This window comes from Elgaria multicarinata, chromosome 6, assembly GCF_023053635.1.
Source record: "Elgaria multicarinata webbii isolate HBS135686 ecotype San Diego chromosome 6, rElgMul1.1.pri, whole genome shotgun sequence".
Taxonomy (NCBI): domain Eukaryota; kingdom Metazoa; phylum Chordata; class Lepidosauria; order Squamata; family Anguidae; genus Elgaria; species Elgaria multicarinata.
Window position 1 is genome coordinate 22,341,598 of NC_086176.1, and position 20,777 is coordinate 22,362,374.

The window sequence follows — 20,777 nt, forward strand, 5'->3', positions numbered from 1 at the left end:
ATAAATAAATGACACCTGCATATTGCAAGCATATACTGTAGCCATGTTCCTGACTGCTACTGTCCCAAGAGCTTTGGCTATGGGATGGTATATAAATGTAGTAAATAAATAAATAGACAGAGCAGCAGCTGGTTAGTAATTTTCTAACGAAAATGCTACTAAAGCAAACAGCAATAAAAGCAAACAACATATCCCCCCACCAACACACACACACACACACACACACTCTCAAACCCATAACAATTTTTTTTTTGGTGTGGTGACCAGATTTAACTGAAATTTGATGTGAAAATAATATGCATTCAAGTTGTTATGACATTTCTATACAAATCAAGCTAAGTAACCTAAATCAAAAGTACTTTTTTTTTCTTGTTGTTTATATTCTGATGGTTTATAATAGTGATCAGGAGTTCAGCAGACTCAAGGAATTTCCATTGTACACCTTGGCAAATAGCTTCACCAATTTAATCCTGTGCTAATTGACTATTATTGATTTTCTCACCTAGTAATCTGGCTCCTTTTGATATGGAGAACACCTTTAGAAGCCAGCTCTATCGTGGCCAAAGGGAACAGGCATGGTATCACAGCTATTCCTTGGGGATGAACAAAATTAAAATATTGTCCTCCAGTCTGCTCCCACACTTGTCAAATGTTTAATACCTTCTGCAGACCGCCAGGAATGCCCACTGATAGTTGATTGGTCAAGAGCCCACAAAAACCTGTATGAAACCTGTATGAAACAGCCCGCTGCCACCTAATTTAATGATAACTTTATTTTCAATGTTAGGTATGGAATGGTGCCTCATGGTTCTCCACCTGAGTATATTCAGAGAAAGTGAACATAGTGAGAGAATTCTAAAATAAAGACAATTGGCTCCAGCAGATGAAATACATTTGGTTTATTTCTTTTCTAATTTTTTGTTTTTACATATACATATATCATATACATATGTGAAATCCTTCACTGGTTTGTTCGTTTTCATAAACATAAAAGTCCATTCAGAAGGCTTTAGGCTTTGTGTCGCCCAAAGCAGCATTATTCCAACTTATAAAAAAAACTGAAACAAAAAAAGCAAGACATAGTTGTCATAGTCATGAACATGTATACAGGAAAGGGTTTGGGGAAAAGACTACGATATCTCACAGCTTTATAACATCCGGCAAATTATTGTCTGCATACCATAGAGGGGTGACTCCAGCAATGGTAAAACAGAGGGCAGTGTGTTTATATACAGAAAAATAAAAGCAAATGTAAACTTAATCTCAAAAATATTATTTCAATGATATAAAAACAATATCCACAAAAGCGAGTCCTTCCTCCACAAGGAAGAGGGTCTCCATAAGTGCCTTCATTTAATATGAAATTGCCTTTGTAGTACCTGTAAAGAGGGTATCAAGATTTTAAGGAAATTCTGTGGTACCTGTAGGGAATATTAAGAAAATGCTTTGGACCCTTTGACTATTGATATGAAGGCAATAAGTTGTGTTATGCCTTATATGTTCCCATAGGGAGAAATTAAATCCTTCTTGGGCAGAATCCTGACACCTATCTAGGTATCACAGGTGGTAGCTTCAGGCTCCTGTCTGGCAGAACATAATCTATTCCGTACCTAAGAAGACTGATTGATTGATTTGGTCAATAGCATAATTGGCCAATGAACAGTTGATGCGGAAGGTCAAAGGGGTAGGCTGTGGAACAAGCTAAATTAATAGTTAACCAACATGCTTAGGGCTTTTGTCTCCTATTCCAGTCCCAAGTCACATAAAAGGGATGAAGGTTGGTATAGTATACAGTCCAATTTTGGTTGTTGCTTAGGTTTTTAACTTACAATTCCGAGAGCCAATTATTTTGGGGGGAATAATTTGAAGAGAGAATTTTTAATAAGGAATTTCATCCATGCTTTGTTGCTGTTGTTGCAGGAACAACTGTTTTGTTCTCCTACTATGCCCTATGATCAACGTCTTCTATCCCTCAGTAAGATCGCATTGTGTAAGGCCGTACCAGCAAGGGAGGCAACTGTGTATGAAAATATTAGACTAAAACTTCTACATTAATGTACCAATTGTTGCCACAATTGGGAGGGAAGGAATCCCATCCACTCTAGGTTTGTGTTTCTCACTCCGTGGGGTTCTAATGACTTATGTTCAGCCAACACAAGGCTGGCAACTACCACCTCTTTTACTGCATGCTACCTTCTACCATACACACACACTGGCATCTCTTTAGGACACAATTTTGATTACCTCTGATAAAGTCCGGCCTACTCTCATCTTGAGAGGGAGTATATAAAGCCATTTGAGGTAGGCAATACCTTTGAATGTCCGATATCCCTCAATGTGAGGGATACTCGGAAAGTATGCTGTCCATTTTAAATCTATATTATTCTGTCTGCTGAACTCAGTAGAACCAAAGTTGAGAGCTTTGGAGGAAGAGGGGTGGAGGAGGACCTCTTTGTTGCATGCTGACTTGATGTTCCTCCTTGACACAATTTCCTGAACCACTAGCTAATCCAAGAAAAAGTAACATCGAATATTACCTTTTCAGGTCCCACCCCCATTTTATACTGAAGACTTCACCACTCAGGACACGGGCCTTCAGCCTAAAGCAGACTGGGTCTGGCCCATCCCTGCTGTATAAGTTCAGGGAGAAAATTAATTAACTTCTTTTTTTACTGAAGCAGAAGCAAAGCAGAAATTCCCTGTTAATGGAATTTTAATCCCATAAACAGATGCAGATTTTAACTTCAAAACTACTATGCACACCTGTTGGATTTCTACGTACTACTCGTGCTAACATATTACCTAACAGAGCTTCTTTAAACTCTGGGGAAGAACAAATATTACACAAGTGTATGCAATCAGGTTTTACAGGGAAATATCCCCATCAGGTGACCAAATGAAAAGTCACAGAAGGATGGTGCAGAAAGATCACCTTGAGGCGATATTTTCCTGTTAGAAATTATCAGTATAAAGTCACCCTCAAATTCACTGCAAATATCAGCCGGCCACACTACTTCTTCAAGAGATACAAAAGACATAAAGTGACTTTGTTATTGGACTAACCTCTAATGCTGCAGGAATACGTACGATTTTGAAAGCTCACAGAACTCTGCATAAGAGGGAACAGAAAGCTAGCTGTCGCTGTATGTTAACCACCGAAGGTGGCTGCAGTTATTTCAGCCACTTCAGACAGACAGATATCCTAGTCACCGAAGATTTTAAGCACAAGTCACAATGATTACTGAGAACGGGGTCACCTAGATCCAACAACAGATACCACTTTGCCTGTTTTGTATCTCTTTTTCTAAAACCAACCAAGTGCCGGTCCTTTCGGTGTGTGGGTGTGTAATCCAAATACGTGCCAGATTACAGAGATTCTGCTCATTATGTAATTAGCCATTATTCACCCCCAGGTGAGGCTAATTGTGAAGCAGCCTTCCCTGATCTGATGCCTTTATGTATGTTTGACAAATGGCCATGTTGGCTGGGAATGATGGGAGTAGTGGTTCAACACACCTGGAAAGCACTGGGTTGGGGAAGGCTGCTGCAGAGGAAATGCTGTACCACTTTACCTAAATTAATTAGGGATAAGCAAGCGCCGTTTCGAGGGGTTCAGAAATAATCTGGGAATACCCAATACTGGGTCGGACAAGTATTGAATCAGACCAAGGGTTCCTCTAACCCAACTTGTTATGCAATCTAGCAATGGCTCCCTCAAGTAGAGGGTCTTTCCAACCCCTGCAACCTGAGATCCCTTCAACTGGACTGAAGGACTGGAGCAGGGCCTTACTGCATGCATAGTGGTAGGTAACCACAAGTGCAAGGCAGTTTTAGGTGTAGCCCCTAAAAGATGGTGCATGTGTGAACAGGGCTTTTCAGACCGTTTCACAGATCCAGTTAGCTTCCTTAAGTGCCCACTCCCAAATCCACAGGAATGCATCTGAAAATTTGCTCCTGAATCCGGTTAGGTTTCACTGCCATTCCTACTACGAACTTCAGTAGGCATACTTCAGTATTGGGGGAAAGAGTTGGGCTGTTAGGGAACATTTCTGGAATTGCCCTCCAGTAATTTATTCGTTCATTATATTTTATTTATATTCCACCTTTCCATATATGTCCAAAGCAGCATATATAATCCCTATATATGGGCCCCAAGTTTCAGTTGCTAAAACATCTGTCTCTTTCCTATCTAAAACTCCACCCACAAAAGAGCCAGCAGCTTGCTGTAGTTTATACCCCATTCACAGCTGTTTTGAGGGGTGATAAAAGCCAAAACAAAGCAGCTAGAAGCAACACCCATCTCTCTTGTATTCTGCCTTGACAGCCATATCATACAACGCATTTTGACTTAAAGACATGGCACACATGACTGGAACAAGATGAACTTTAAATGCTACATTTGTCAGACTATTCTCCCATTGTAGGCAAACTTAACATGCCATATGATCTTTCCTAATTTCTTCCACTTGCTTACTGAAGGAATCCCGTATTATCATTCGGAAAAGTCACTGGCCAGATGTCCAAAGGAATTTTTACAGGTCTTTTCATCAGGTCAGGGAGAAGAACCAACCTGGCCCAATCTTCTAACGAGGATAGCTATGGGTCATAAACTTGCCTATTATTTGTTTGACTATGCCCCAAATGGCATATTCCCCTTTGTTCTCCTCCCTTCTGTATATTTTTGTTCTTAATCAAAATTTAAAATGAAATACAGAACGTGGGGTATAATAATTCTTAGCACTTGAACACATCCGGAGTGTTCAAAGCTCTGAACATATGTTATCCCAGGAATCCTCACAATAATTTAATAGTTCGGTCAATATTACTGTCTGCCTATTGCAGATAGGCTAAGAGATGAGGCTCACCTAAAAATATGCACGGATAGATTCAGATCTCTGCCAAAACCTGCCAGTCAGCCTGTCTAGCAAGATCCAGCATGGTGCTTGACAAAAAGGTGTGCTCATAAGACCTTTAGTCTGGCCATGTATCAGATAAAAAGGCCATGGCAGTTTGGAAGAGGAATTTAAAAGCAAGTGTTGATTTCCAGACAGGCCAGTCAGCTTGGGGAATGTGAATGAGCTGCCTCTTTGCAGATAACAGCACACACGACATGTTTTAACACTGAAAATTAAATGGATTTAATCTACCACCCAGAATAGATCATAAATCTGCTGCAAGGAAAATGCCAAGCAGTAGAAGCTGCAAGATACCGCTGTAGGGGCCTAAAGGCAAACCTATGTGTCATACTCTAAATTGTCTTACAAAAACTTACTGAGCTCAGGAATGTCCTATCCACAATTTTTAAAAGTAGGAGAGTGCAAATGACTCCTTTGAACAATGGCTAGACTGAGTGGATTTTCTAATAAACCAAGAGTTTTGTTTCTTGCTAGCTTGATTCTTAAAGAAAAGATACTGTCAGTTTAATAGATATTTTCATCTTGTTGTAATGAACCAGGAAAATTCCCAAAATCTCAGATTAGCTATAGTAAGTTTATGGACAGATTCCTCTGAAAGTTCTGAGTGTGCACACAGGCTTGGGAGCCGCTGCCATTTGAGATAACTGTTTCAATTGGCATGGGATTCCAACTGTTTCAATTGGGATGAGATCAAGATGATATACAAAAACCCATTCGCTGAAGAGGAAAATGCATTTGGGTGAGCTTCGCCAGTAAATCCACAGAAGTTATGAGCCTTCCACATTCTATAAGCCCACTTGCTCACACATACCTTTGTTAGTCATGGGAGGAGGAGGAGGAGGAGGAGGAGGAGGAGGAGGAGGAGGAGGAGGAGGAATCTTGAGTACATATTTGGAGAAAATTCTTACATGTTGCAGATGAGCAGGCGAGTGAACATTTATAAGCCTATCTGGGGTATTCCATAGCCTTGTCAGTTCTTGTATAATAAGTTAAGCATTGGCAGTAATCCCAAACACAGCTTTATGCTACTCTGAACTTGACATGGATTCTCAACACTTTTGAAAAACAACAACCACCTGAATAATATCTGTAGCTCTATAATGCAAAGCACCTATGCAAGTTAACCAACACATCATCATACACACTACTTTGCAGTACTCTGTTGTGGAATTGTTGCCGTGAGAACAGAGCTAGTGGTGGAAGCTTAAGGCCAAGAGAGGTGGAGAGAAGAAGGGGAGGCTGTGTTTCAGAAAGCTGCCGGTGGTGCTCCTAGCCACAGAAATCACTTAAGCATCAAGAAGTTTAGACTGAAGGCATCCCTGTGGTCTTAACACTTGACATCCGGTAACGGTTGGTGTTTGCTGCATGAATTCTAGAACTGTCAAACTATGGTACCATGAAACATGCAGTCTGGCTCTTACGACTGATCTGTGTTTTGCTCCAGGTACCCAGCTAAGCGAGATAACACAGTTAGAGTTTTTGCAGTATAAAAATATAACATGGAGACCAATCAAGCACACCGACAGAAGGCTTGTTATAGTGGACATTTCCCATAGGGTTGGAGAAAGGGGGCGTGATCTTAAATGGAAGAGCCTCACAGGTTTTCGATACGCCCACTTGTAATTCCTGCAAAAAGCAAGCTATACCAGCCAATGCCAAACAAAAAGGAAAACCTACATAGGTTAACGTAAGTGCATTGGTCCCAGTTCGGCTCTAGAGGAAGGTGTGTTGCATGTGAGTAATCGCTCCAGATGGGGAGGCACATCTGCATCAACATACATCATTCATCACGTTCAGTGGGGCTTGGGTGCCCATGGTGAAGTGGGGAGGCACACCCTTGACTGGATATGTATGTCCCCATCTGCCAGTTGCACACACCTTCCATGCCAGATCAGAGCAACTGCAGTTGGATTCTTAAGGGAGTAAGGGAGTAAGGGATTCTTAAGGGAGATCTTTCGAGATAAAAAGCCAATTTCAACACTCCGTCACGATGCTAGCGTGACCAAGAAACAAAACCCAAAGATGGTGCCATGAAGGAGAGGCTCGATTCTCATTGGCTGGTGTCACCAGGGATAGAGGAAAAGTGTCGCCTCCGCCCCAGATGTGTCCACAAGTACATCTTTTGACTGTCTCCCGGATAAGTAAATATAAAGTCAAAGAGAACTGATTCCCTGTGGGGAACAGTAAAGAGCTGCCCTTGGCCAGGGAAATGTTGCTGTGAAAGAAAAGCTTGCTTGTCCCTCAATGACAAGGGTTTCCCCCGGGATGGGGCCCTGTACTCTCCCGGGGCAGCGGGGAGGTCCTGGCACTCCCTCCACACACACTCTACCCATCACCACAATGGGCGTTTTGCTAGTAATAAATAATGCTTCTGAAAATAAATAGAGGAACACATGCACACAACATGCCAATGCTTCAATTATTCGCTGCACGGCTGTTCACAATAAGGCTTCAGCATTCATGAGGGCACACACGCACACACACACTGACAACCAGAGTACCGACGAAGCACATTCCAGCTTTTAATTGTGCAACTTAAATAGCCATCTCGGGGGCCGTTTTGGTGTTTTGAAGTACCGTGAAATAACGCAGTAATAAAGCAGAAGGCGTCCAGCTGTTACTCAGCCTCTTTCGAGATGGGCTCAGTTTCCAACCTGTGGTCTTTCCTGAGCATCTCACCCAGAGGAGAAAAAAGGAAGAGAAGAAGAGAACGAAAAAACAACCCAGAAGGCTGCTGCTGGAGCATCATTAGCTACGTTCTGTCCATGGGCAAAAGAGCAATGCGAACGTTTCTCTGGGGATCTGCTCCTGAGTGTATTGATCTTCCCAAGCGGCTTGTTTCTCCTCCCCGCGCTACTAGTATCGACAGCAGCAATGCTCCCTTCCTGCTATCAGCCCTCCCTGCTGATTTTCTAAAACAGCGTGGCCGACTGGCAGCCTTTGGACCACATCCAGCTATGAAGCTACCCACAGTTTAACACAAATGGAAAAAGAGGTGGAAGGAGGGAAGGAGAGAGAGAGGGAGGGAAAGGGAGAGGGAGGTGGAGTGAGTGAGTGAGTGGTCTTACACATTTTAATGTTTTCTCCTCTATGGATTTTGTATGCAACCATGTTCAAGTTCATGCATTCCATCATCAGGAAGCCCTTACAACTAGCTGACACTGACTTCCCTACAGAATGTGACCACCAGTTAAGGTTTCCAGCCCATGGACCAAAGTCTTAAAAATAGAGTGCCCCCCCCTCCAAGAATAAAAACAACAACCCTGTTCTAGACGGCACTGCCGAGCCACAGCTAGGAAGCTGCGACCATACTAAGCCTCCAACTGTGTCCCCATCACTGTCCGCCTCCCTTGGCAGCCTGGCCAAGAGAGGGCCTCTCTCTGCCCTGCAATGCAGATGCCATCATCAGTTATGAGGAAGGGGATGTGGCTGAGATCGAGGCAAGCGCCAAAGAGGAGGTGTCTTCTTCTGCGCCTTTACCAGTGGTCGTAGAAGAGGGAACCTCAGCAGGAGCAGCTTCTCTCACCGCCTTGCTTGAGAAGCGATACCAGCTGAAATTCCAACAATGCACACGATGTAAATTTACAAGAACCTTCCACTTGCATTTGCATCTGGGCACAAAAACCACAGGCAACATTGCACTAGAGCTAGTCCCTAGATTCCTCCCTCTCTCCCTCTCCCTCTCCCTCTCTCCCTCTCCCTCTCTCTCTCTCACACACACACTGCAATCTCTCCTCTAAGGGATTATTTGGGCCATGCAGTTGTCGCCAGGCTGCAACGTGGATCCCTACCCAAACCTCAACTCATGCAAAACCAACTGTCCTCCAAGGGGAAGTACAACAGCCACCAACATTCCTCTGATCATCGTACCACAACTGCTCAATGGGGTGAAGGAATATTAGCCGACCGCTCGAGGAGGCTGTATTTTCAGTGGGAGGAAGGAGTGTATCGCCACCCACCGCCCGATCATTCCTCCTGCACTCTTTATTGTGAACACCACGTCAGAACCTGACATGCCAGACACACTATAAGGAAAAACTGCTGCTGTGGAGTTTGCAAACACCACCGAGTAACACTCAGCAAACAGCCATAAAGGCTAACCGCCAAGCAACACAGAAGGCTCCTGAATAATTCAACTTCTTCCATCTTCGGCTACGGAGAATACCATAGAGAATCTCAATATATTATCATTGGTTCATGCGTGTCTGCATGCAAGAAACAGTGATGTCTCCCTTTCATTCGATCTGTTTCACATTTCCCACCTCTATCCCTTCCCAAACCTAAAAAATATTGGACTTCCCCCTGCCAACTTTTAATGGCATCTTAACTTTTCCTCTGTTCTCCGCCGGAGACGAATCACAAGCCCAGCTCTGTAGGCAAGGTCACCCCTTCTTTACAGACATTGCTAATCAGTCCTGTCACTTTGCTGCCGTGTCTCTCATCTCAATAAAACTGGACAGTTTTTGCCGGCTTTTCTGAACCAGCAATAAAAAACGAGCTACTGCAGAATAATGCACAGGCCGCTGCCTCCCAAATACCAAGACTCCCTTTGGTGCCATCCATTCTTGCAGTAACTATCATCCTGTCTACCTGAAGGACTGGTTCACCCTTCGTGATGCACAGGACCAAAGATTCTCAAAGCATGAAGGCAAATCTCCTTAAGAAAATACAGGCAGCAAGGTGTCCCATCTCAATTTGATTCTTATGCCCTTCTCGTATTGATTTAAAAGTGTTTGCCACTCTATTGCCAATGGCAGGCATATAGGACTTTCAGCACACAGATGTAGAGATAGATAGAACAACTCCCCTAGCTGTCCCTTTACAGAGTGCCTTGGCTAACACAGCCTTCAGTTTAGGACTCTAAATTTAGGATGACAATTCAGAGCTCTAATGTGTCTGGTCTCCCCAACCCCTTCTCTAAGGCAAACAGATTCTACAGAATGTGGAAGCTCAGCTGTTGCTCAGTCTGTCCGGGTTGGATTAGTGGGCAAAGAAATACGCGAGCCCTACCTCCAAATCAATAGCATACTGGAACATGCATCCTTATCTTTGAGCTGTCATCAATTTGGGGGCCAATGGCCTGACCTTGCATTATTTGCAAATGGTTTCTTCTCCACAGACCTCAATGCTCTCTTCATCCCACCTTGTTCTGGTTGTTTCCCTTTCCCTTTGTTTGCCTGCTGGGAGTCATAATTTGTCTCCATCATCCTTGAGGAAGCTTCAAAGTCAATACTGCCCTGTGCTAGGAAAATGAGCCCAACACAGGAAGACTGATAACCGTGCAGCTGTTCTCCTTGTTCTTAGCCCTGTTCTCTTTGTGATTACAGGAAACAGACCACGGAGGGGGAGAACTATCGATGGTGGGTAATTTTATAGCTGGAAGGATCTGCTGGCTAGGAAAAAAGGATCCATCATTCTAAACACCACATCTCAAGGCCTCCTTGACTTTACGTTAGAGAAGTAAACTGGGCAACACGCTGTCCCCTTCAGGTTTTCCAGCCCTAAGAGGAAAATAAGCAGCTGCAACCGATTAGACTATAAAGTGCCCGAACGCCCGTGGACTTCTGGAGGAGGATCATAATGCCAATGGAAAATAAATACACGTCACAGCTGTCTGTACAGCACACGTACAATTATATACTGCTGAGAATCCAACAGTAGTGTGAGTTGCTGATAAAACAGAGAGGTCAATGGTAGAGACCTTCGATTCAGTGAAATGAAATATAAATAAAAACAAGACCAGTTTTGGCTGGAACCATTTCTGTTCACCCAAGGCCTTCCTCTGTTTTGCATCCAAAATGCTAACTTTTTAAACTTCATTTTTGCTCTTGATGTCGAACTTGGTGTCCACCTTTACAAAATGGGATCTCAGAGATCACAATAATTGTCCGTTCAAATAGCCTAGCTATTTTCATGGGTCCCCATGGTGTGTAGTTACAGAGGTTGGCTGGGCAGCAGCATTTTTACCTAGTCTCTCTTCCAGTGGGTCAATGCCACCTTGGCAAATGCAGGAATCCATTCACAAAGCCAAACAACTCAGTAAGCTTCCCCCCACCCTTTTTTTCGTCCAGTCACTTTCCCTGCTGCCGAAAAGCAGCAGACAACTTGAGAGATGAAAATTACAAGCCAACAAAAGAAGATAAAAAGATGAAAGATATAAATACATCATGAAATCTCTCTGTTCCCACTCCTTGTTTTCCCCTGCCTTTTTTTTCTTAAAAAAAAGAGAGGATTGGATCAGTTGCTCTATGATAAATTAACTAGGCAAATGCAAGGCAGAAGCCGAAACATCTCCAACAACCTGTACAGAAACAACAAAATTTACAATTGAAAATGTCACTAACACCCCATTCAGGCAGATGTGTTAATTTTGTTTGTTTTGTTTTTGCAAAGGACAGGTTATCAAAGAGAGAGAGAGAAAGACAGAGAGAGGGAGAGAGATAAGTGGTTCCTACAGCCTGCCTCTGGGGCCCTAAGTAACCTTCTGCTTGATGCTTGGTGTTTCGGGTCTATAGTCCTTCCTCTCCGAGATGTTACGCTTCACCTTGGCACTAACAGGAGACTCCTGGTTTAATGAGGGGCTCGAGTGGCATTTCTTCAGTCCTGGGCCGTCATTCTCGCCAGCGCTCAGCAACTCTTTCCCTGCTCCCTCTTTGAGAAGAGACACATATGTTTCATAGCGAGTTTTCTGAAAGGAAAAAAGAAAAGAAGGGAAGACTCAACCTGCAATACAAGTTCCAAGAATATATGCAACAAGTCAAGGAAGGGGATTCCATGCTAGCTAAGAGCACCTGTTCACCTGTACGCAAGTGTATTAGCAGAGCAAATTGGCTTGTGGGTAATCAGAGTATAGAACTCCAGAGTTGCCAGTGACATTTCTCCTCATTTTCGGTGGTTCCTCCTCCAACACTCTGTGGTTCCTTCTTAAGGAGCCTCAAAATGCATTTGGTGGTTCCTCCCTCAAGAGAAACACCTGAGATTCTCAGACTGTGGGACAGCCCCCTCTTCTTAGGGAAGGAGAAGTTCCTTGTGAAGAATTTTCCCCCTTCACAAGCGAGACATAGGTAGGTTGAGTGTCTTCTAGCAGAGAATACTTATTAGATCACACTGAATCTGTGGGACTGACCACTCTCAAACTTGCCCCATTATTCCAACCGGATTTGGGAAGAATTGCACTTTTCTTCTAATGGAGTTAAACCATGTCTAGCTTCAGAAAGGGGGTGAGGGTGCCCAGAGATCATGTCATTCTATTCCTTAGTTCTAATGCCAGTGTTAGATTAGTGTCCTGATCCACAGATCCTTACACACAGCAGCCGGTGACAAGGACACGACTGCATGCAAGGATATATCTGTGCCCTCTGATGAAGGATGCCTAAGGATACAGTATTAACATGTCAAAATGGCTGTCCTAGAGATGCACAGGACTGAACCTGGGCCATTCGGTATGCCATGTGTACCACTGAGCTACAGCTCTGCCTCTAAACATTCTGTTTTAGGTCCAGGTCCCTGCTCCCCCTCATGTAGGAAGACTGTGGCATCTGAATACGTCACATCACAGGTACAAACCTACTTCAGCACGCCAAGCTTAAAATACTGAGCCTTCAGGATAGGAGTGTTGAACCCTTTTCAGCTGGAGAGCTAAATTCCATTTCGGAGAAGGTTTTGGTGCTTCCAGAACTTCCAGTGCTGTGTGGGGCCAAAGAAGACGGGCCCAACAATACCCAAAACATTTAGCTTACAGTTCTTACTGTAAGGAAAGGCATTTCAACCTTTTAGAATTCTGAAGTAGGCACTGCACTAAAGTTGAGAAATCACCAAACAGATTAGAGGCTGAGGTAGAGTCAAGGAAGGTCCCAGTTGGGCCTGAAGTTCTGCTCCCTGCCTCATGAGATTCAATACATTGTTGAAAGCACCGAACTGCCTAAATTTATTCACCGTCTAGAACAACAACATACAGCCCTCTGTTATGGGGCAGTTCTATCTGCAGCCTCACACAATGGCTCTGTGATTAACTCAAATAACTAGTGATTAACTGGAATTCAAGGGGGAAATGCTTTTAAGCGATGCAAAATGCACACTCTGGCCTTCGAGAATGATTTATTTAACAATGCATCTTCTGACCGGTCCCCACTGAATCAGTGCAAATGTTGATGAAGTTGCCCACACACTCTTCAACGGGGAGAAAAAGTCATTGTCAGGTTATTTGCATTCCACAATGAAGAAGAATAAATGTACATTTTCTTAATTTAGAACCAAATTCAGGTAATCATTATTATTCAAATGCAAGAGGACTTCGAAGCCTTTATTAAAAAAAGCACGAGAGGGAGAGAGAGAGAGAGAGAGAGAGAGAGAGAGAGAGAGAGAGAGAGAGAAAAGAAAAAGAAAATAAGCAGGGGCCATGAATGGGATTTCCAAACAGCCTTTGAAGAGATAGACTAGACTCAGGCAGAGAAAGATCACAAGAAAAATCCACTTTAAAATTAAATGAAGAAAGACAGTCATACACTTGGTATCTATACTTCCAGCAGCGGTAAGAAGACAAATAAATTAAATAGCTAAAGCATGTCACTCAAAAATAAGGGAAGCAGTGAGATGAATATTGATAGCGCTCTGGGTGGATTCATGCTTCATCAGATAATGAATATGCCAAAGAACTGCAAAGAGAAAAAAAATGGTTCTACAAATGCTGGGTCATCATACAGTAATTCTATCATCCTGGAGTTTTTCTGCTTGCATTCCTGTCAGTCAAAAGTTGTGGCACCTCTTTCAATTTTTAACCCGAGGTTCTTTAGAAACTTAGCAGGATTCTCCCATTAGAAGATCAGAAATGGCAGAAAGATAACTTGCTCATCACTCCAAAATCCATATAGTGTAATTAATACCTTTATAAGTCCAATTCAAATATTTTTAAAAATGTGCTAACTTTCAGAATCTACAGATTCAGAGGAGGGCAACCAGGTTGATCAGGGGTCTGGACACAAAGCCCTATGAAGAGAGACTGAAAGAACTGGGCATGTTTAGCCTGGAGAAGAGAAGATTGAGGGGAGACATGATAGCACTCTTCAAATACTTAAAAGGTTGTCACACAGAGGAGGGCCAGGATCTCTTCTCGATCCTCCCAGAGTGCAGGACACGGAATCACGGGCTCTAGTTAAAGGAAGCCAGATTCCAGCTGGACATCAGGAAAAACTTCCTGACTGTTAGAGCAGGACGACAACGGAACCAGTTACCTAGGGAGGTTGTGGGCTCTCCCACACTAGAGGCCTTCAAGAGGCAGCTGGACAACCATCTGTCAGGGATGCTTTAGGGTGGATTCCTGCATTGAGCAGGGGGTTGGACTCGATGGCCTTGTAGGCCCCTTCCAACTCTGCTATTCTATGATTCAGTAGGCAAGATATTACAAAAAGCAGGTTGGCCAGGGAATAGGAGGGGTGGAGGGGGAAGGCTTACTGAAGATTGTAGTCAGGATGTCTTCATAGCCATCGTTCTGTTTTCCACCAGCCAAGGAACCTGTTCTGGTTCATCCAGCATGCTGACAGTTTTGTTAACAGCTGGATTTTATATTTTAAAAAATGGAGGATCAACAACAGTCTGCGACTTCCTTGTTCCCAGTGCTGCTGGTGGCACTGAACCTCACCTGGCACAGCCCAATCTGAATGTCTGCAAACCTTCCTCCTCCATATGGTCTTAAAACCATATCTATGCAGACATCCTGACTACAACATCCAGTAAGCCTTTCCCTGCAGTCCTATCCCACCCCACCTCATTTTTGGAGCATCTTGACTAATGGAGATCTCAATAGCTTGCACATTTTTTATGATCTTTTAGCTGGCCTAATAAAAGTATTACACTATATGGATTTTGGGATTTTCTTATGGCCAGCATAGCTGCCTTTGGTCTTTGCTCATCACTGTTGATTTCCCCATGCAACCCACAGCAGCAGGTGTTGTTTTATGGTGCACACATTGTTGTGCTACTTATGCTCCCAGTTTATTAAGTTGGTACGGGGGCTAACTTTTCTAGCTCTTGGGGTTTTATCTGCACACACTGAAAAACCCTGTGAAGATAAAAGACGCAGGCACTCCCCAGAACAGGGCTGAGTGGAGACAGAAAAACTAGAGAGAAAATAAAAATATCCTGCTCTAATTTATGATGGATTTCTACTTAAAAACAGAACAGCAGCCCGGCTGGATCAGACCAAAGGCCCACTGGCTCCAGAGTCCTGTTTTTCACATCAGCCGATCAGATGCTGTTAGACGCTCACACACAAGACACAAAAGGCAACTACCTTCCCTATTGCAATAGATATTCAGAGGTGTGCTGCTTCCAAAAATGGAGGTACACAGTCGTGTAGATCTGCTCATGTAGATATTAACATAGGTGTGTGCAGAAATCACACCACCGAGTCAATGCGCGCAGCGTCAGAAATGACATTTCCCTATCGCAGGGAACCCACTGAGCAATAAAGATTCAAAACATGCTCCTTCCAGTTTAACTGCGATGGTCAAAAACTTCTAGCAGATGTTAAAGTCTTTCAAGAAACAAAGACATCCCTGAAGGACAATAATACTAAGGTGAAGCGTCCATGTATGCGGATGATTACTCAGCATTCACGTTTGCATAGCGCAGACCTGTCCTTGCAGGGCCGGGCCTGCATTCTGTCCTTAAAACAAGGAAGAGGGTGATGCTATCAGGATGAGAAGCTGCCTCAACCTCTGCATTGTAAAGTTTCCTCTCCTGAATTTCTGCCTTCCACCTAGCATACAGGCCAGGAAGGGGCTGCTGTGCTCACATGCCTCCTTCTCCCCGCAAGCTTGGAAGCTCACAAGTGCTATATCCACACACATTCGAATGTTTTAGCCTCGTTACCTTTCAATCTGGCCGATGCTCACACACAACCAGTCACTGAAATAGCTTTTAAAATGCCACGATGCCATTAATTTGCTTGGCTTCAAGGTAATGTCCACAACCTCTGCGGTGGCTGCCTTCCCAACGGTGCTCACCCCCCCAGCAAAACGGACACGAGCCCCAGCCTACCTCAAATTCCAGGTAATGATCTTTCAGTTTGTAGTCCTCCACTTCCTTGCCTTTCAGCTTCTTATCTGGTGGGTAGGAGCGATGCTCAGCTAGTTCAGTGGAGATTTGCTTCAGTTTACTTTCATGTGATTTTAGCTGATCATCCTGGAGAGGCAATGAAGGGCTAGATTGAACCTCTAGTGTACTTAGTAAAGGTTAAGGATGGAAACAAAAGCACTAAATATGGATATTATAGCAGTTATTTTCTTTTCCATTTTGATAAATCAGTATCATCATATTACTGGGAAAGTTTCTGGAGGGCCAATTAAAAGACCTGGGGCATGTCTAAATGAGGGTTTATCCCTGGGGCAGAGAGGGCTGATCCCTCCCTTGCTCCAGGATAAGCAGGGCAGCTTTAATCCCGACTTTTCCCTTGGTCTCGGGATCATCCTGAGACTGCGGGATGTGTGGGCATCCGTCCCGATTTCTTCCCGGCTCCTTGCAGGGGTGGGAGCAGGAGTTGTTGTTGTTGTTTTTTTAAAAAGACTTATATTTGCGATGGAGCGCTCGTGCGATCTTTTTCGTTAAAAAAAAAAATCTAAATGGTGGGCGCAATGTCCTCTTCCTCCTGGGACATCGCGCACCACATGTAGACTGAGGGGAGGATCTCACGATCAACCCCCCTGGTCTAGACATGCCCCTGGTCAATGGCTATAACTATCCTGACAGAGATCTGTAGATAATTGTTGGGAATGCCATGGGTCTGAGTGGAGGAGGTCAGGGTAAACTGGATGCTTACTGATATTTACTATTTGCACAATGTTTCCAACATCTTGCCAGATTGATGAAAGGTAATGTGTTCCTGGTAATGTTCCCGTCTCTGTGTAAGTAGCTGATTCACATGGACATTTCTTGATATGGTTGTGCACCCAAATGCATGATCACGTGAAAAAGATAAGTGCTATTTGTTTGTGTGAACCACGCTAAAGTAGGGCCTTGACAGCAATTCTCAGTTAGTGATTCTGACATAACAGCGAAACATGGTAATAGCAAATCAGGGAAAGGAGGAGGGAATTTACACACGTCAAGGAAAGAGGAGGTGGAGGAGGGAGGAGCACGAGAAGCCCCAGCATACAAGGGAATTGGAAGATCGGGGTATGTGATATCTGAACTGAACTGAGACCCAGAACACTCTATACATGCTTGCTATGAGATCACCTATCCTGAGCTTGGGGCTCTTTTTTTGTTTTAAATAACAGCTGTGGAAGGCCCTGATCTGGACTGCGCCATGTAGGGAGGGAGCCTGGTACATGCCATTTTCCCTGCGTGAATATCACCCCCAAACTCTATTTGACCCCAAAGGTGCTATTGCAGCAAATGACACTGTTAGGGGCAAATAGCGGTGTTGGGGTGGGAGGCTTCTGGTGGGGAAAAAGGCACTGAGTTGGGGGAGAAAGGGTCAGTTCCTGCCCTCCCTATAATCCATAGTCCCAATCTGGATTGTCCTGCCCCTGCAGCTCTTTCTTTCTTTTATTATATATATTTTATTAGGTTTCCAAAAAATATAAACAAACATACCATATGCTGTAAACTTTTTACAGCCAAAAGTTATAGCGAAATTACTTCCCTTTCAAGTGTCTGCTTTTATCCCCTTACCCTATTCCCTCCCCCAGCCCTGTCCGTCTCACACAGATTACACCACTTCTCTTTCAAGGGTGGTATATAATTTCCCTTTATCTCTTCCATTTTATTTTATATTTTTTTATAGCGTTACTTCTTTTCAGGAGTCTCAGAGAGTCCTATAGGCTTCTGCCAGAGTTCTATTCATTTCTTTCTTCATATATTCTATATATTTTTGCCAATCCTTCTTAAAATTATCTCTTTGTTTTATTCCTCTTTGAAACTGTAACTTCTGTGTCAATTTTTCACTAATTGCTATTTCCCAAATTTTCCTTTTCCTTCCTTCCTTCCTTCCTTCCTTCCTTCATCCTGGATCTTATTTAGGCACAAAACCAGGGCCTGCAACAGTGAACTCTATGGGTAGTCACGACTTGATTCAGACCGCAACTTCTAAAACAGCAACCAGACAGAGTTGACAGTTCGCATTTCTCACTCTGCAGTATCAGTAGGAGCCTATTGGCAAGTTCTCTAGCTGACAGATAAAAGCAGACAGTTCTCTACTTGTCCCTGAACTTATCTGCTTTGAAAACATAACGCTCTCCCTTCCTTCCCTTTTGGCTAAAAACAGCTCATGTCCTTTTTTCTCTGCGTCTCTTCGTTCTACTGACATGCAAGTCATATTTTCCAGAACAGGTTGCTACGTTTGAAACTATGCAGAAAGACGCCAGCTTCTGTATTGTGACAATTGAAACAACTGTTGGTAAAATAATCTGAGAATTAATACAGGAGAAAGTAATATTCTAGGCCCAGCTCATAACAGCTTGAGAGAGAGAGAATGAGAGAACATAGAACTAAGAACCTTGTTGGATCAAACCAAAGGTCTATCAGATAGACTCCACCTAATCTAGCCTCCTATTGCCAACTCTTGCCAACCAGATGTCCATGGGAAGCCCACAGGCAGCTCACGAGGGAGGGGGAGGAAGAAGGGGTTGTGGGGAGACAGACCTCTTCAGAGAGGTGGTTCTGTCTATCTAAATGCCAGTCTCAATATTACATCCCACTTTAGCATACTTAAGAAACAGAATCAAGGAAGTAGCTCCACAGACAAAGGAATAGAGGTAACGGGTTGAAAACATCTTGATTCTCAATGCCTGAGGTTACCAGAGCATTCACTGTTGAGTGCCCTCCATGCTGGCTCCGGGTGACCAAGAACTCACCATCAAAGATCCTGCAGCGGGATGCAGTGACTCTCTTGCTATAGGCAAGCCCCCCCCCTCCTCCAAATGCACACTCCCCATCATTCACTAACATGTTACTAGTCTCATTATACACATTTCAACTGACCCAAGAGTGCTCAAGCTTCTAAGCATGCTCAGAAACGTCATTTCAAATTTCTGGAGCCAGCTGGGGCCAAGAGGCCTACTTATCTCCAGGGAAGCAGGAGCTGCCTCCTGCTGCAAGCTGCCTTCGCAACAATACGGTGCTTTGTTTTTACTTGCAAAAAGGAGGTGAGCTGGCAGGGGAGGAAAGTGTAAAACTGTCGCCCATTCCTAGCACTGATCCAGACCCACAAGGCTCTGAACTGATCCTCAACATGAGTCACAATTCTTCAAGCAGGCAATTCACACTTACAAGCCCCCTCTCACGAAATTCAAATATTTGCCCCATCCATGGCCATATAAGAGGCACAGTGGGTTAGAGGCACATTTGAAATAGGGTCGTGGCTTAATCACCTGAGATAATTTCGTTGTGGAGGCAGGTAACAGAGGGCGGCTAAATTTCTTCTGGGATCCAATAGCAGCTGGAAATGGTGGGGCAGAGAAAACGGCTGCCACAGAATTGATCTTATTGATCCATGACTCCATTTCTTCTGGGCTCCTGTGGAAGAGAGGTAGATCAGTCAGAGTGTCTGGACTCAGGCTTCTCGTTTTTGCTTTCGCTTCAGTATCTGTTCCCAATGTCCCAAACTAGAGATGACCGAAACTTATTTACTCAGAAAGTAACGAATTTTCCCATTTGTGTTTTCCTTTAATATGAAATATCATTTCATGTATACGAATTTTTGTATATGTGCAATATCAAGATGTATCTTGGGAGCTGTAGTTTGGAATCGTGTGGGCAACATGACATCATGCATCACCGTGTTATATGGCTCCTTTCTGCTTGATGGTTTTCCTGTGCTCTGCCTGCGTGATCATGTATACTTGCCGTCACCCATCACCAGTATGAAGATGGAATGCCAGAATCCCCCTCCTGCTCGGAGCCAGAGCTGTGGTGGTGGCAACAACAATGACAAGGGAAGCCCTAATGAGACTGTTCCAAGTATGCTTTGGAGGGGTCTAGGTGATAGAACTGAAACTTGGTGGGGGAGGCTTCTGTGTACTACTTTACTGCTCATGCTCTGAAGCTCGCAATCAGTTCTGAACTTAATAGCGAATTCGCAATACATCATTCTGGGCTCACAAAGGTGAGCAATACCAATGGACGAGTTTTGACCAATGAGCCGACTAATTACAAAAATCATCAACATCACTATCTGAAACCAGCTACAGCCGTACAGCATGGGTCAAAGAGTATGTGCGATGCCCACTGGGAAGAATGGAAAATTTGGGGATTATAGTGATCCCGCCAACCGCCTTCCAGCGCAGAAGCTTGCAGTGAGTACCTATCCCACAGCACCTGGGTCAAAACAGGTTCTGCCACCTCGTCCAACCACATCTTTGGTGAGACGCACCAGGCTGGCGCCTTCATCCAAGATCTAATTATGGATCGCAGCTGCGTTATTAGCATCCCATCGAGAATTAAACAGCAATAGCTGTCAGGCTGGTGGGTGACTGACAAGACACGCAGGGTTTGATGAGCTGGAAGAGGGCTCAGGCATTAATTTCCTGGGCTCTCTTCTCCTGGACTAGCATGTTGTACTCCCAATGACTTACCTTTCTATTATAGGGCAGACAGAGGCGCCTCTGATTTCCCCAACTCTGCACGCAACTATTCTGCCCAATACATCTCACAAGTAAAAAAAACTTCCATAAGCAATAACATAAGCTCTACTCTACGTAACTTTTCTTTTTTAAAAATGAGAGAAAATTTAACACATCAAATATTTTGATATGTTAACCATCTGCCCAAGAACACCCCTATGGGTCATACCAAACCTTTAACAAACACACACACACACACACACATCGAAGGCATGAAATATATGCATATCTTGGCAGTTAT

At 43.8% G+C, this 20,777-nt stretch overlaps 1 protein-coding gene across 3 annotated transcripts in view; it reads right to left on the reverse strand.

The window, feature by feature from the left end:
• Window positions 1-7,202: 7,202 nt before the first annotated feature.
• The window catches only part of PSD3 (pleckstrin and Sec7 domain containing 3), a 189,691-nt gene continuing 176,116 nt past the window's right edge, over window positions 7,203-20,777 (reverse strand). For all 3 annotated transcript variants that reach the window (XM_063129137.1, XM_063129139.1, XM_063129140.1), the window contains 3 exons: window positions 19,286-19,430; window positions 15,954-16,097; window positions 7,203-11,604 (listed from right to left, as the gene is read on the reverse strand). In XM_063129137.1, coding sequence (XP_062985207.1) covers window positions 11,389-11,604; window positions 15,954-16,097; window positions 19,286-19,430 — 505 coding nt within the window. In that variant the 3' untranslated portion in view covers window positions 7,203-11,388. The remainder of the gene's footprint in view (window positions 11,605-15,953; window positions 16,098-19,285; window positions 19,431-20,777) is intronic.